At 44.9% G+C, this 15,725-nt stretch overlaps 1 protein-coding gene across 6 annotated transcripts in view; it reads right to left on the bottom strand.

The window, feature by feature from the left end:
• SULF1 (sulfatase 1) overlaps window positions 1–15,725 on the bottom strand; it is a 175,323-nt gene that overhangs the window by 12,872 nt on the left and 146,726 nt on the right. For 5 of the 6 annotated variants that reach the window (XM_059166261.1, XM_059166260.1, XM_059166262.1 and 2 more), the window contains 8 exons: window positions 14,337–14,583; window positions 12,375–12,471; window positions 11,753–11,847; window positions 11,115–11,180; window positions 10,057–10,229; window positions 6,144–6,286; window positions 5,927–6,050; window positions 4,040–4,073 (listed from right to left, as the gene is read on the bottom strand). In XM_059166261.1, the coding sequence (XP_059022244.1) occupies window positions 4,040–4,073; window positions 5,927–6,050; window positions 6,144–6,286; window positions 10,057–10,229; window positions 11,115–11,180; window positions 11,753–11,847; window positions 12,375–12,471; window positions 14,337–14,583 (979 nt within the window). The remainder of the gene's footprint in view (window positions 1–4,039; window positions 4,074–5,926; window positions 6,051–6,143; window positions 6,287–10,056; window positions 10,230–11,114; window positions 11,181–11,752; window positions 11,848–12,374; window positions 12,472–14,336; window positions 14,584–15,725) is intronic. The other variant, XM_059166264.1, reaches the window with a different exon arrangement.

Consider the following 15,725-nt stretch of genomic DNA (forward strand, 5'->3'; position numbering starts at 1 on the left):
CTAGAAATTGTCCCCAAATTAGAAAACAGTGGAGTCAGACCTTGGGACTAAGCTGACCCACAAAACTGTCCTTGCAACTATGTATGTTACCTAATCTGATCGACCCAAATACTATCATATTCTTTCTTTCAAAGATTTTATTTTTATTTATTTGACAGAGATCACAGGTAGGCAGAGAGGTAGGCAGGGGTGGGTGGGGGGAACAGGCTCCCCGCTGAGCAGAGAGCCCGATGTGAGGCTCCATCCCAGGACCCTGGGATCATGACCTCTGCCGAAGGCAGAGGCTTCAACCTACTGAGCCACCCAGGCGCCCCCTATCATATTATTTCTCATAGGTTATAACAGTCTTGAATATCTCCCTACTACATTCAGGATAAAGATCCAATCCTGGGATGCAGTATGCAACCAGGGTAACCAAATTGTCTAGATTGCCTGGGAGGGTCCTGTTTATGTGTGTTGGACTGGCACCCTCTTCCATTAAGCATTTGTCCAGAATTTTTGGAATTTTAGTTTAGAAAATCATTTTAAAATACAATTATTTGATACATCCATTGGTCAAGTCATTGATCAGCAAAGACACATATCACATTTAGATCATTTTAATTATTTTTAGTACTCCCTCTATGGTCAAAACATCCCTGTTTGGAAGACAAATTCTGTGGTCACACTACATACCGCACTCTTCATGAAACAGCTCTGTTTACCTCTTCTGCTTACCCCTCACCTCCTTTCCTTGTCCTAACTTTGAATTGATCACAATTCCCCCAAATGAATCTTGACTTTGAAAAAACACTCCCTTCTAGTTGGAATGGTTTTCTTTCTTCAATATCCTATTCTAGATCATGCCAGCCTTGCCTTCTGCATGCAGCACTAAATGCTGCCTCCCTGGGAAGCTTCCCAGGATTCCCTGGGGTGGGTTAGGGGCCCCACATGGCTCTTATAGCGTCATGTTTTTCCCGTCAGAGCACTTTGATTTCTATGTTGTAATGGTAATACTTGACTATGTTCTCCTAGAAAGCAGTGGCATGCATAGAGGTGGCCACGTACATTCTTTCCCTCTTTAACCATTGAATGATGAGAGAGGATTAATTCCCGCACCTTTCTCTCGATTTTGAAGCCAATTACAGGTAAATTTCACTCCTCCGTTTGGAGGAAGGGTTGAGTCCTGCAATATTTTCGTTTCTTCTTCTATGGTATAAGAAACAAGGCACTGGGAATAGAATCACTGGTGGGAAAGTAAGACCAAATTCTGATAATTCTTTGGGAGCTTAGACGATCCTGACTTGTCTCTGCCCCTGATCCCGACCAGGGTGGCCGCTGTGGTGTGAAGAAAAATTAACCCACCAGTGGGCATGGCCTGTCTAGCAGAACTTTGGCTGGATTTCAGTGCCTTCGTCCCACACAGCAGCTTTGCCTCTGACCCATGTCCTAACAACTCCGAACCTCAGCCCTCTGTTACCTGAGGAGGCTGGTCCCTTTAACCCTAAACCCTGACCTTGATCCAACTCTTGGTCAAGCCTCTTAAACAGAAAAGTCCAACGGGGTTAGCCAGGCAGCTTACGAATAAAATGCACTTAGACGTGACGCATGCCAATTACTTTTCAGTGGAACTGGGAAGAAATATGGAGAGGAAAAAAGAAAATGGAGTCCTGAAACATGGCAGAGAGAAGAGAACCAGGTAAAACTTCATTAAAGCAACCCAGAGCGGGGCCGTGGAGGTTGGGTTCTGTCCTTCAAGAAGTCCAGGCAGTTCAGAAAAAAGAGAACTCTGTATTGCCAAAGAGTGATGAACGAGATGGCGGTGGTGGTGATGACTATCTCTATTTGTGTGGCTATCTCTTATAAAACACAGGAGCATTCTTCGGAATTTTGATGTCACTATTCCCTTTCAAGTACTGTCTCCTTCGTGTTAATGTTTCATATCTCACATATACCTTACTAATAACACTCATCGTTCCTGGGGCTTGATACATGCCAGGTTCTGTTCTCATCTTCTTACTTAGCAAGGCAGGACTTGAACCCAAGGCAGACTGACTCCTCCATGCTAACCAGTCCCTATCACCCAGCTCGCTCATCTACATCCATCTGCAAGGCGATAGCTGCTGTTCCAGGGGAGATGAGTCAAAACACGCAACAGCAAGGTGTGCAGAAGCCTGGCTGTGGAGGGTGAAGCGCCGTATGGCCTGCTGGTCTCCAAAGGGCGGCACCCTGGGGGCCCGGGAGTAGCCCCACCAGCATGAGGCCGCCCAGAACCGCCCCCTGCCCTGGGCTGCTCCACACAGCTGCTGGATGCCCACCGTGCCTCCCAGGAGTATTTCCAGGACATCAAAAGGCAGTGGCATTAGCTTTCCTAAGCAATGGGAAAAATAAACACCTCCTCAACCTGTTGCTCCTATTCTATTTTGCAACACAGAAATGACTGCTTTCAACTAGAGCCAAAAATGATCGCCTGAGTCATGGGGGCTACTTTCTGAGTGGTGCCCTTACTCTGTGCTTGTCCTAACAGGAAAAATGACCTGGGGAGAGTCAGCGAGCCTCTTGGGGGGCCTAGCCCCAGGCACATGCTCCAGCCATCAAGAAATAAAATAAATAATGAAGCTGAACAAGGAACAGACTTGCTTCTCAAAAGGCCATTTTGAAACGAATCTAAAGATGAGATTTTCAAAATACACAAAATTGAAGGCAGTTAAAACTATTATGTAGTCAGTCTTGTGCAAGGTGAATGTTTCTGAAACACTGGTCTGCTGAATTCTCAAATTTCATATTCTTCAGGTTTGGTCGTTAACCGGTTTTCTCAAAGTCTTTTATAATGAGATTTTATGATTAAAAAATGCATTTAATTAGTTTTCTAAAAAAAAAAAAAAAAATCAGAGTCTTCTCGAAGAGTCCCGGCTTCTGAAGAAGCCTGTCAGGAGTGCCGTCACTGGAGGGCGGCGTACACGCAGACACCATGTGGAGACAGGATTTTCGGCAGTTCCACACAAGGGGTGGCTTGTTTGGCATCTGTTCCCTTTCAGTCCATCAGGACACCGCAAGCAGGAGAGGTCGCATCAGACACTGCTTTTGGGTATCCAGCGAGTCCCCCAGGTGTGACCGGCAGACACTCTCTCAGGAACCCCGATTCATAATTTCCCTCCCGCCTGTAATGTGGCTATCCGCGGACATCCAGCTCGCCCCCTGCCTTACAGAACGGTGGGATCCAAAAACGCTGGGCATTCTGAGTTACAGAGTTTCCTTAGATTTGTCCTTTGGTAGGGAATTTTGGCGTGGGGCGGTGGGAAGGCGACAGGTAACACTCCATCACCTTGCACACACATTACATTGAGTTAAGAAGGATGTGTGGGCGGGTCAGAGGGAACAAGATGGCTGGGCTGAGGCCCATTTATGAAGTTTGGGTGCGTCAGGCATTACCATCTCTGTGCTAATGCGGAGGCCTCTTGGTCCCTGACCCTAGTGCCTTCTCCTCACTCACCACCAGCAGAGCCTTCTGGATCGTAACACTGATGCTTTTCACCACCCAAGTTAATTAAGGCCTCTTAGCAAGGAAGCTCTTTCGATTTCCTCCAACTTCAGCTTCAGAATGCTCTAGAAATTCCCATCACTCCTTCTGGGTCTTTAACATTATATTTCATAAAAATCTCAAACTAGTTTCCATGAAGCCTCTCCAGCAAATCCATATGTGAGCCCCACAAGGGAAATCATTCTCCCAACTCCTCCCCAGGGTTCCCAAAGATCATTCTGGTTTGTTTGTTTGTTTTCCCCTTTCACATCATTCCATGCTTAAAAGCATCATCTAATGAGCAAACGCATATGGAGGCAAGGCTCTGAGAGACACCCCGCGGTGACAGTCAGCTGATTAAAAGCAAAATGACAGATCCGCAACCAATGACACAATCTGGTGGCGAATGTTATTAGCATGTGCACGCACCCCACACTATGCTCTGTGCCACACAGTGAGAAACGGAAATTAGTTGAAATGGCTGGATCATGCAATTATTGGGAAAAGAAGCTGCGGGGGAGAATAAAAAAGGGTGAATACCTGTGCAGGCCATAGCTTCCTCCATCTTTATTTCCTGACATAGGAAAATACAAGAGTAATTTACGTTAGCTTTAGAACTCATAACACCATTCACTACGTAGTTTCCCATGCACAACATCTAAATCCTGGAAAGAAACAGATTGTGTTAAATGCAGACAGGGCTGGAGTCCCACAGGACTTTTCTAGAGACGGGTTCAAAATGAGGCTTGAGGGCTATAAATAAAAAGGTCTGAGATAAAAATGCAGAGGAGTTCATTTGAGACATGAAAGAAATGGGAAGGAAGGAGAGCCCATTTAAGAGCAGGAAGAGAAGTCCTTCCAGTCTCAGTAAAATCCTGGTTATTTTGAGACAAAACACTTGAAAAAAAAAAAAAAGGGGGCCAATGGTCATCTCTCTGAGGAAATGTCTAGAAGGTGGAGAGGACTACTTTGGGCCAAACAGCCCTCAGGGGCTCCCCCCGGGTGTGTCATCCCATCAAGGGACTGTCAGACTTCTCTGGGCAGTTATGTCACCACCTGTAAGAGAGCTAGGTCTTTTGGGGGAGAAATGTTTGGGTGTCATATTTCTAATGCTTCTAAAACTGCTTTAATTTCTAGGCCTTATTGGGCTTTTTACCTCCCCTCTCCTCTTCTTGGTGTATGAAAGGCTAAGATTTGAGGAAAAGCTCAGAGAAGCAAGGATATCTGGAAAGATTTGAGCTCAGTGGGTTCGTGACCAAAAGACCTCTTTTGCAAATCAGGATTGCCCTTTTCTGCTGGCCATTCATCTGAGTAAGGTGTTAATGAAGAAGGATTGGCTGATGGCTGTGAGGTAACCCCCCCTCGCAGGATTTATAATTTCCTAGGAAATTAAGGAATTTAATTTAATTAAGGAATTTCCCTTAGGAAAATTAGGAAATTCCCTTCAAAGCTTGAAAGCCTCAGGACCCTACAATGGTAGAAATGACTGGTGGTGGACATTGATCCTTTGGGGATGGGCACTCCCCCCTTTCTGGTCACATGACCCAGGACTTGCTGTTGCATACAAGGGGTTCCTGCAAAGTGTCCTCCCCTGCTTGGGCACCCTGCACTTTGCCCTTTTGGGGTTGGCCAGCCCTATTGACACGCATGCTCTTGCCAGTGCCAGCTCCTTCTCCTTCCTTCTGTGGACTGCTGGAATTTATAGTTCTACCAGAATTACGAGGAAATCAGTATTCCCATCAACTAGGAAAGGGCGGGGACAGACTGAAAAGATCTGCAGCTCTATGAAACAAAGCGATAAGTAAGTTTAACACAGCAGCCCAGAGAGGGGACATCTGGCTGATTCCGTATGGGCCCTCCAACGCTGTTAGAGCCCCAGACAGTGCATTACTCAAGTATCTCTAGTTTCAGAGGGAAAATCCTGGGAAAAGAAATCTAATCCCATGTTCCAGGCAGGGATTCCCCTGGGGCAGCTCCCAGCTGTGGGATAAGCAGAAACAGGGCACTGGGTGTTTCTGTCCAAATTCACCTAAAAATTTGAGGATATCCCAGTTTGCCTTGAGTCTATATTATGCCTGTTGACAGCAAGAACAGATAAATCCCCCAGGATTTCATCCAACCTGCCCCAGTGGATGCTTCGTTCAGGAGGATTCACTAGGAGAACCAATGTGTGCGAGAAACTAGAATGAAACACTCACCCAATCTTTGGTGCGATAGCTGTTTCATTAATGCTCTCAGAGGTAAACTCAGAGAACACATTACATTCGGAATTGCCTGGCAAGCCTCCCGTGTAAGTATCCTAAACTCTCTGCGTCTATGCCTGGAGACACTTCACAGGTAGAAAACCCGACAACACAAAGAATTTCCCAGAAAATACAGGAAAAAAAACAAAACACAAAAAAACACAAAACCTTATTCCCCCCTTACCAACTTCCGGGCCCTTCGGTCTTGGGTTGCACTGCTTGTACCCTTGACAGCTCCTGAGCTCCATGAGTTGTACATGCAGCTGATTCAAAATACCCCGCTCCACCGTGTGCACGGTGTTGGTGAGCTGCGGACGAAGAGGCCAGGACGGGAGGGGTAAGCTCAGGTTCCGGCTGTTCACCGTCAACAGGTGTCATCCCACGAAAACATACCGACTTACCTGATAAGGATCTGTATTCATATCAAAATACTCCAAAAAGCCAGTGGCGAACTCACAGAAAAGAAAATTATGCGTCTCGTTGACAGTCCGCAAACACCAGTAGGTGTTGTTGTTAGAACTCGTGCAGGCACAGAACGATCCCACTGTTGTAAACACAGAACAGCGAAATGAAAAGAAGGAAACAACAATGAGAAGAGAGCAGGCTAGACGTTCTAACATTTCCTTATCTTTATACTGCAAGGGGCACATTTTCTGTCTTGTAACTACTATGTGGTTGGATGTTAAAAAAAAATTATACTCTACTCCTCCCTAAACAGTTTGCCGTGGGAACAGGTGGAGAATGGGGAGAACAGTGGCCATCTATGATAGTGAATACAGACTTCAGGCCACCGTGAGGTTTCCGGCACGTTCATTTGCCCCCCACCATCAGGCAGTGGTTTCTGAAGTAAGGGTGAGTGAGTGGAGAATGGGAAGGAAATGATCAGAACTTGTATTATGGTTATTTTGATCTTTTCTTAAAAAAGGAAAAAAAATAGTTACATAGTACAGAGAAGGACGCTGTGCCCTTGCTTGTTCTCTGCGTCATGGTCACACTCACAAATGGTACGCAGAAAGGGGATTATTCTGATCATTGTAGACAACTTTTTTTTTTTTTTGAAGATTTATTTATTTGGGAGAGAGAGCATACACGCACACATGCATGGGGGGAGGGGCAGAGGGAGAGAGAGAGAATCTCAAGCAGATTCCCAGCTCGGTGCAGACCCCAATTTGGGGCTCAGTCTCATGACCCTGAGATCACGACCTGAGCGGAAACCAAGAGTGGGGTGCTTAACAAACTGTGCCACCCAGGTGTCCCAACAATTTTTAAGATGAAATGGGCGGGCTATGACTATGAACCGTTTCGTACCACGCAGAGGTTCACTGTGGAAAGTATACAAAACAGATGTCAAATTAAAACAAAACAAAACAAAACAAACTACCTGGTCTTCTTTTATAGAAAGGCAGTTTCCAAATTTGTTGACCTTTCTTGCAATGATAATTGCATTTTCAAAGTGTGCTGTCCAGCAAGATTTTTTTAAAAACAATTGGGATAGGTACACTTAATGAGCATTCACTGTCCATTATGTACTTTGCATGTATTAACTCATTTAATCTTTTTTTTTTTTTAAGATTTATTTATTTATTTGAGGGCGAGAGTGAGCATGAGAGCGGGGAGGGTCAGAGGGAGAAGCAGACTCCTTGATGAGCAAGGAGACTGATAAGGGACTTGATCCCAGGACACTGGGATCATGACCTGAGTTAAAGGCAGATGCTTACCTGTACCCCTGGGGATAAAAATATATGTTTATAAAAAATAAAAAATTATATTAAAAAAAAAAAAAGGCAGATGCTTAACTGACTGAGCCACGCAGGTGTCCCTAGAGGAGATACTCTTATAACTACATACTGCTTAACCCTCATCCAGTATTTTTTTTTTTTTAAAGATTTTATTTATTTGAGAAAGAGAGAGGGAGAAGCAGGCTTCCTGCTGAGCAGAGAGCCCGACCTGGGGCTCCATCCCAGGACTCTGGGATCACAACCTGAACTGAAGGCAGATGCTTAACCAATTGAGCCACTCAGGCACCTCCCCCCTCCCCCCAACCAGCAACCAATATTAAACACACTCAAGCTGAAAAAGAGGTTTTAAACAATGAGTGAGAAATGATTTTTTTCCCCAATTTTATTTTAATAGACTTTTTAGGGCATAAAAAGGTTCACAACAAAACTAAGCAGAAGGCAGAGAATTTCTGGAGAGAACCCTATGCCCATGATGCCCAACCTTCCCCACTGGCCACATCCCTCATGACAGTGGCACATCTGTGACAACAGATGAACCGACATTGACACGTCATCACCCAAGGTCCATAGTCTGCATTAGGGTTCGCTCTTGGTGTTGTATGTTCTATGGGTTTTGACAAATGTATAACGCCGTGTACCCACTAGTCTAGTGTCACACAAAGCAGTTTCCCTGCCCTAAATGTCCCCATTGCTCCTTGCCTATTCATCTATTCATCCTTGCCCCGCAGAAACGATTTTTCAGGCTGCTGTGCCTCTGGTGCCCTGGCCCGGATCTTGGTGGAGGACGGACCCCTGCAACCTGAATGACCCTCAGAGATCCTCATGCCCCAGTTTAGGGAATGAGATTAAACATTAAATGCTATGAGTCTAAGACTTCACTTGGCCTCAATGTGGCTGGAAATGAAAATGCAAACTTAGACACTGAAATCAAAAAGCATCAAAATGGAAAGATAAAACAGAAATCCTCAGAGATAGGACTGAAATCCCCAAGAATCATCTGGGGTTCCTGGGGTCTCCAAATCCTACTTTGAGAAATATTGACACAGGTGGTCTCCTGGGCTCTTTTCAAGGAGAAGGTCTGCAGTGTTAGCTACTTCCTGGGATGGTAAGACTTCAATCAGATGATGTGTCACAAAAATTGAGGGCACTATTTCTAGATGACCTCTGTTAATACTGTGCATAGGCCACTAAAGCACTGTAAGTGTGAATTTTAAAAGTTTACAGTCGATGGGGCACCTGGGTGACTCAGTTGGTTAAGTGTCCAGCTCTTGATTTTGGTTCAGGTCAAGATCTCAGGGTCGTGAGATTGAGTCCCGCATTGCCTCTGTGTTGGGTGTGGAGCCTGTTTAAGATTGTCTCTCTTCCTCTCCCTCTGCCCTCCTACTCCTCACCCCTGCTTTTGTGCCCTCTCTCCAAAAAAAAAAAAAAAAAAAAAGTGCACATTGCTATTAGTCATATCATCAGCAATTCCATGTAAAACCATATATTTTCTAAAGTCCCTATTCTTCTGTGGGCATAGTGTTAGGTACTAAAGAGGACTGAGATTTCAAATACAGACCCTGCATTGAAGGGGTTTTCCCTTCCTTTTATTACACTTAGAACATGACATGAAATAAAATGTATTCAAGGCAAGACTCCATCCATTTAGCTATTTGGTAACAGATAAGACTAAACCCAGCCTTACCGGGTAGGAGCTCTGCCTGGAGTGGGCTGTATGTGAAATAACACCATCAGGAGACACACCCAGGGAGAGCATGGTATTTTCAAATAAAATATGGAAACTGATTTCCAAAGAAAATAGTAATTTTCGGCAAGATCATTCTAGTTGCCGGTACAGAACACAATATGATGGTCTCCTCTTAAATCATTCTAGATCCCCGATTTCAGGCTGCTGAAGCCCTCATCTTAGTAACTGTCGTGTGAGTCGGTGTCTCTCCACATGGCGGCAGTTAGCAGCAACTCAGATAGGGTGATGGATGTGAACTGAACTTACTGTGGTCATACACAGAAGTCAGGTCATTATGCCATACACCTTAAACTTGGAAGGTGCTGTGTGTCAATTGGAGCTCAATAAAACTGGGGAAAAGAATGACTTTTTTTCTTTTTCTAAAAGATCTTATTTATTTATTTATTTATTTATTTGACAGAGAGGGAGAGAGAGAGATCACAAGTAGGCAGAGAAAGAAGGAAGCAGACTCCCTGTCAAGCAGAGAGCTCGATGCGGGGGTCGCTTGATTCCAGGACCCTGAGATCATGACCTGAGCTGAAGGCAGAGGCTTAACCCACTGAACCCCCCCAGGAACCCCAAGAATGACTTTTTAAAAGATTTTATGTATTTATTTAGAGAGCGTGAGTGGGGGGGAGGGGCAGAGGGAGAGGGAGAGTCAGGAGCAGACTCCATGCTGAGTGAGAAGCTCCATGTGGGGCTTGATCTCACGACCCTGAGATCATGACCGGAGCCAAAACCAAGAGTCAACACTTAACCCATGAAGCCGCCCAGGTGCCACAAAACTGGGGAATATATTTCTAAAAACCAAAAAAAAAACCCTCGAAACCAAAACCGTGCAACACTTACAGTTCCAGAATGGGGCCGTCTGCCAGTGGTTGTTGTCGTGGGTGAAGCAGGTGAGGCCAGGCAGGCTGCATTCCTCCCCCTTCCTCTGGCGTTTCTTCTCCTTCCTCTCCTTCTTCCTTCTGCGGTTCTCCTTGAAAAGCTGCAGTTTGCTGTCTACTTCCTGAGCAGCTTCCCTGTTCCAGTAGAAGGGATGCGTTCGGGATCAGAAAGCACTTTCCTGACTAAAAATATTATCGTCCTTATGAACCTCACACAAAGAGGCAGACACACAATAATGAATGACTTTTCTTTTTCACAGAGGACCTCGAACTCTAATAGGCAAGAGTGAAGACAAACTCGTTAAGTGACAACTCTCTTAGAATTTTACTGAGCTTGAAAGGATCAACATTTTCTTTCTTATTTACATGGAAACACTGGTGGAAAGGAATGTCAGCATGAATCCATGGACCCCGCTAACCACAGCATTTGGACAAATGGCTTAACTCCATGGGGACTCGGGACTCATTGGCAATAAAGTCCATGGTTAGTGGGATTAGATGGCTTGGAAAGAATTCCTTTTGCTATTATTTTGCTTTTTTTTTTTTCCATAAAGTACTCAACTTTTGTTGAGGCTCAATCCAAAATCCCCTTCACGTGCAAATTTTACTGTTATTTAAAAAAATGTGTATTTCTCCCAACTTTCAGAATTCAGCATGATTGCAGACCACTCTGTGGAACGCACCATCCTATTCAAGACGGTTCCATTTCCCAATCACTATCCAGAGAAAGCAGGGCATAGAATAAAATCCAGGTACCACCCCACAGACGGATGGAAAACACACTCAGAATTAGAGCAGAACTCCTTGTGGTTCCCGCTCAAAGGATTCCGAAAGCATCCCGTGGTCTCTTGGCAAGGTATGGGCTTTGTTTTCAACTTCTTGGGCTCTATGCCTTCCTGGCTAAATCTGCTTGCTTGCAAGCAGCACTACGTGGAACGTAGGGGCCCCAACTATGTTTCAGAAGTGCCCAGTGGACAGTCCTCCACTCCCAGCAAATGCGGAAAACAGAGACTCACTTACTTGAATGGGTGGAGATGACTCTTCACTTTCTCTTGCTTTTTTACACCTTTCTCTTTATTATAGTAGCTACGGGCAAGAAGATTGAAAAGTGAGTCTTCGTAGTCTCACATTCGATCAGACAGTTCATTTTCTTTTATTTTTAAAGATTTTATTTACTTATTTACTTGAAAGAGAGAGAGAGAGGGAGAGCTGAGCAGGAGGGAGGGGCAGAGAGAGAGAGAGGCAGGCTCCCTGCTGGGTAGGGAGCCCAGCATGAAGGTTGATCCTGAGACCCGGGGATCATGACCAGAGCTGGACAATTGCTCAATCAACTGAGCCGCCCGGGCGTCCCTTAAAAAAAAGAAAAGAAAAGAAAAGAAAAGAAAAGAAAAGAAAAGAAAACAACAACAAAAGCAGAAGTGAAGTGAAAGAAAGTAGTTACTTTAACGATCTTAGCTTAATAGGGCTTTTTAAAGCTTCGGCTTAGGTTTATGACATATTTCATTTAACCTAAGGAGTTTAGGTCATTACAGTGTATGGTAACAAATTCAATTTATTAAGTTTTCTATTGGCGTAAGAGAGAAATAAGCCCAGTTCTTATCCCTGGAGCTTGTGGAAACAGAAGTTTGGAAGCAAGACCGCCAGGAGTCCGCACTCACCTCTGTTTACTACAGGCACATTCCTCTGGTTTTCTCCTTTTTAGGTGTCCTCTCACTTCTCTTAAATTCTTAATTTTGTCTTGCAAGGCTTCAATCTGGAAGACACATATTTGAACAATGACATCTGAAGATCAGGATTTTGTGTGCCGAGTGCCCCTCTTTTCACCTCGTCTTTTGTGTTCCATCATTCCGGCTATCCCCTGAGATGGTAATTAGCTTGGAAACAAACTGGGCACAGAGCATGTCTACCACGATGTTCCCGCTGGTCATGATGATCATGACCCGATGATGTTCCGGTCCTCCCGCTCATGTTCCCGCTGAGACAAACATCAGCAGGTGCCTTGCTTACGACTGGATCATTTCCTCGAGGAGATTTCGACAGGTCCTCGAGCCAATCCCCATGGTTTTCTCACTCCCTATTTTGTTTTCAGAGAGGATGATCACTCTATCTCCAGGGAAAGATAAATACGTTGCTACGCTATTTTTCACGTTGATGTCATTGTAAAAAAAATAATAAATAAAATAAATGAAGTGGACACACAACGAGCCCTCCCGGCCACCATGGAGCTGGCGAGCCGGGTTTGCCTTTGGACTACACCTTCCAATCACAGCCGTGGCTAACCTCTTTATCAATGTACGCCTTGTGGTCCTTCCAGGCTCTGGCCGATTGATACAGTTCTCTCTCACAGTGGATTGTATCATTTGGGAGAATAAAGCACCTGCAAAAACAAACAAACCCAGAACATTAGAAATAGGTTTATAAGCTAATCTGCATTAAAAAAAAAAAAAAAAACCATTAGAAATAGCAAAGGGAACAACATTGTCTTCTAAACTCTTAATTTGGAAGCAAGCAGTAGTTTGAAGCTGAGCCCTAGGCAAGGATATGTGGGAATGTCTCCTGGACATCCGGGTGCAGAAAGGATGGTGTCAGAGACCCTTACTGAGATCCCCTTTTACAGCAACGTTCAATATTCATGTCCGCAAGAACAGCGACCACCGGAAAAGTCCAGATTTGAAAGCCTTGTCAACTATATAGGAGACATGGAGGTTTCCACGGTTACAATGGAAGCAAGTTGTCTGACTGAAGAGATGCAGAGTTAGAAAGGGGTTATTATCCTATTCATTTTGTTACAAAGACTCTGCCTCAAGTACCCCATTCAGTTCGAAGCAAAGAAATACCCCTACGGCATAGAAATATTGGGATAGGGGGTTGATCGGTACTGAAAGAGAAACAAATCCTGGTCTGAATCTCCTAGCATGTAATTCTAACAACTACAGTTGACCTTGGAATGACACAGGCTGGAACAGCACAGGTTCACTTAAAGGTGTTTTTTTTTTTTTTTTTTTTTTTTTTTTTTTTTTTTTTTTAACAAACACAGTCCAGAGCTGTAAACATATTTTCTCCTCATTCTTTTTTATGATTTTCTTAACAACACTGTTTTCTCTAACTTACACTACTGTAAGAATATCGTATATGATACATATGAAATAAGTGTTAATTGACTGTTTATATCATTGTTAAGGCTTCTGGTCCACCGTAAGCCACTAGCAGTTAAGTTTCTGGGGAGTCAAAAGTTATAAGTGGATTTTCAACTGTGGAATAGGGGAAGGGTCTGTGTCCCCAATCCCTGTCTTGTTCAAGGTCAACTGCACAGGCACGGGAAGACCAGTCCCAAAGATAAAAAATCCTGCCAGAGCTCGTAATACCGGGTCTCCCCAAAGTGATAGAATGAGAAAGAAAAAACCCTGGCTACTAAATTCAGAAAGAAAAATTTTTCTCTCTCATGAGAGTAACGATTCTGGAAGGAAATGGAGAACGAGGTGGTGCATTACAGCTGTGGGGTAATCATCTCCTTCCCTGCCTCCATAACTCCTGAGGCCCTCCTTGCCCTCTGGGATCTGCCCTGGCTAGTTAGGTGTTTCTGCATCTTATCTCCATTCCCACCACATCCCACCTCTCCAGAAGCTTCTCCTGGACTCTCAGTCCTCCTTTGGGGTATGAGTGTACAGCTCCTCTGAGCCACTACAGGCCAGTCTTGGTTTCTATCAAGTTCCTAGACTCCCACAAAGGTAACTGTTCAAGGGCAGAGCTCCATGCCTGCTAAGTTAAGATGTGATAGAACTGCTCTGGCTAAATTCCCAGCAGATCAGCCTTCACGTGAAACTGAACCCAAAGCACGTGTCCAAATGTACAACTGTTTGGACACCCCCTTGCTTCTTTAAACTCCAGTTGTTCTGCAGGCCAACCTCTGGACCCTGTACAGCCGAGCAATATCACTTTTTATGAAGAAGCAAAAGAGTGGAGTGCCTGGGTGGCTCAGTGGGTTAAGCCTCTGCCTTCAACTCAGGTCATGATCTCAGGGTCCTGGGATCAAGCCCCGCATCGGTCTCTCTGCTCAGTGGGGAGCCTGCTTCCCCCCACCGCTCTCTGCCTGCCTTTCTGCCTATTTGTGATTTCTCTTTCTGTCAAATAAATAAAAATCTTTAATAATAATAATAAAAAAAAAAAGAAGCAAAACAGTGATAATGGAGAGGGGAAGATGACTGGGAACTCAGGCCCCGAGAACACCTAAAGCCTTCCTACTTGTGAGTCACTCGGACGGTGGTGGGCAGGCCCAGGGCATTGTCTCTGTCTGCCAGCATTGCGTCCCCGTCGCCGGCAGCCTGGGGACCTCCGGGCCCCCTGTGGCCTTCATCGTGGCGCTTGGCAATGTTTCTGGGTCGCAACACTTGCAATTCCTCTTCTTCCAGGTTTATGTCATATATTTCGCCTTCAAATTCGACGGACAAGGAACGTGTTTGCCGGGTATGGACAAATCTGGGCTTGTACTCTGGAAATAAGGGAATATGCATTAACATGGGTTCTTGTCTGGGCTTGGGCGCTGCATAGCAGTGGATGGACGGCATGTTCCCCTGGCCTTAGCCCTTTGTCCCTCCAGTGGAGAGGGGGGTGCATCTCAGTTCCTTTCCACTCACAACAAGCCGTGAACTTCTGTACTGCGTTTTCAACGTGAACTGCTAAGGCAGTTTGTTTGCATAAATCTATATTCCCAATTATGGTATTAATCATAATACTGACTCTCATTGACTGGGCCTTTGCTATATATTATTCAGTTCATATTTATCTCTAATCCACAATCTTGGAAGACCTGTATTATTATAATAAATCCTTATATTAAAAAAAAAAACTTATTAGATTGCCAGAACAGACTCATAAATTTGGTGTGATGATTCTTACGGACGGGAAAACTGAAGCTCTGAATGCTGCTTACATTTTGCAAGGTTATGAAGCCAACAGCGGTGGGAGCCAGGGTTCTAATCTACCGGATTTTAAAGGCCACAGTCTTTCCACAACGCTGGGCTGCTTTTACAAAAGGGTACATGTTCTCGACACCTTCTATTTGTACAAAAAAAAAAAAAAAATAGAGAAAAATTGAATTTTGCAAATGCTTTTATCAGGCAGCTGACTTTTAATACCTGGCAGATGGAGGGCAATGCGAGGGGTAGGCCGGCATGGTCTCTGGTCTGCACATGTGGTCAAGGCTCATAGTGTGCTGGACACGGGCTTTAATGCATAAACCTTGGCCCCTCCTTACCAGATGCACTTTGGCTCCGAGGGGACATACTCACAGGGCCCTCTTTCTCCAGCCTGCTGCTAAAATAGGAAGAAGAGAGCACCCAGGCCATGGACTCAGAAAGGCACTGGCCACAGGATCCCGCCATGATGGCAGTTTCCGGAGGAGGAAACGCCTCTGTGACAGTCAGCAGGGCACTGAGTGTGCTCACGAACAACTCCTGTCCTTCAATAGGTGAGATTCTACATGGTTTGAAAGAACGGCCCCGGGCATCTCCACTTGTGTTCAGTGTCAGACAAAATCAGTGTTCGTGGTCACTGCTGTGGAGGCTGCCCCTTCCGGCTTTCCATTTGATATCTTTGTGTAAATTATTAAACCTGGCATTTTCTCTTAAGGAG

This window comes from Mustela lutreola, chromosome 3, assembly GCF_030435805.1.
Source record: "Mustela lutreola isolate mMusLut2 chromosome 3, mMusLut2.pri, whole genome shotgun sequence".
Lineage (NCBI taxonomy): Eukaryota > Metazoa > Chordata > Mammalia > Carnivora > Mustelidae > Mustela > Mustela lutreola.